Source organism: Meleagris gallopavo, unplaced genomic scaffold (genome assembly GCF_000146605.3).
Source record: "Meleagris gallopavo isolate NT-WF06-2002-E0010 breed Aviagen turkey brand Nicholas breeding stock unplaced genomic scaffold, Turkey_5.1 ChrUn_random_7180001873940, whole genome shotgun sequence".
In the NCBI taxonomy this organism is placed as follows: domain Eukaryota; kingdom Metazoa; phylum Chordata; class Aves; order Galliformes; family Phasianidae; genus Meleagris; species Meleagris gallopavo.
In genome coordinates, this window is record NW_011138599.1 from 1 (window position 1) to 1,144 (window position 1,144).

Below are 1,144 nucleotides of genomic sequence, written 5' to 3' on the forward strand. Positions count from 1 at the left end.
CTCGTAGTTCTGCTGTGAGCGCCCACGAGGGGTGTGCCTTCGGGAAAATGCATACAAATCTGCCATTGATTTTCATAATGTTTCTGCGGTGTTTGAAAACCAATCGTTTGAACCTCTGAGATCTTACCTAAGTGAACCACTCCTACGCATCTAAGTGCTCCAAACTGATATATGACAATATCTACTTTGGATCACGTGTTCCTCCGGAGCGACTAAGACGGATCGCGCGTCATCTCGCCTTCCCAAATTTTTTCCCCTCCGCACATCGGATCCAAAACATCTATCTATAGGAGCGAGAAAAGGAGAAAGATGTTTAACTCAGTGAATCTGGGCAACTTCTGCTCCCAGTCGCGTAAAGAGAGGAGCGCTGAGTTTGGAGAGCGGGCGGGTTGCGCTTCCAACCTCTACCTCCCCAGCTGTACCTATTACGTCCCCGAATTTTCAACTGTGTCATCTTTCCTGCCACAGGCCCCCTCTCGCCAAATCTCCTACCCGTACTCCACCAACCTCTCGCAGCCCGTGCGAGAGGTCTCCTATGGTCTAGACCCCTCCAGTAAATGGCACCATAGAAGCAATTACGCGTCGTGTTATTCCGCAGAAGATCTGATGCATAGAGAGTGCATCCCGCCTTCCACCATGACCGAAATGCTAATGAAAAACGAGAGCGCGTACAGCCACCACCACCCCAGCTCCAACCACCCGGCACCGACGGGATTCTACGGCGGCATGAACAAAAACACGGTCCTGCCCCAAGGCTTCGACCGCTTCTTCGAAAACGCGTATTGCGGGGCGGAAAACCCGACCGAAAGCTGCGGGCAGAAGGGAGAGGGCAAAGGGGAGACTGAGCCCCAAAGCCACGCGCTGTCATCCCGCGGAGAGACGGGGATGGACCCGGAAGACGAAGAGGAGAACACAACTCCCGGCTCTTCAGCCTCGTCCTCCTCTGTCAACAAGGAAGGAAGCAAAAGCAGCAATTCGAGTAGGTAGAGCAGTAAACGGAAAGGTTAAGGGACTAGCCCGTGTGTTTTGTCGGTCAAATTTTATGTGGAGTTTTATAAGCATTCAAAGGATTTTATTATAACCTACAAAGCTCTTTCTTCCAACGAGAAGAATTTTTACGATGGGAAAAGCTCTTTGGAACAAA

General features: G+C 51.0%; 1 protein-coding gene across 1 annotated transcript; it reads left to right on the plus strand.

Moving 5' to 3' along the window:
* The first annotated feature begins 48 nt into the window (after positions 1 to 48).
* Positions 49 to 1,049, plus strand: HOXC11 (homeobox C11). Its single transcript, XM_010727129.2, has one exon. The coding sequence runs from the start codon at positions 310 to 312 to the stop codon at positions 985 to 987; it is 678 nt and encodes a 225-aa protein (XP_010725431.2). The 5' UTR covers positions 49 to 309; the 3' UTR covers positions 988 to 1,049.
* Positions 1,050 to 1,144: the final 95 nt, after the last annotated feature.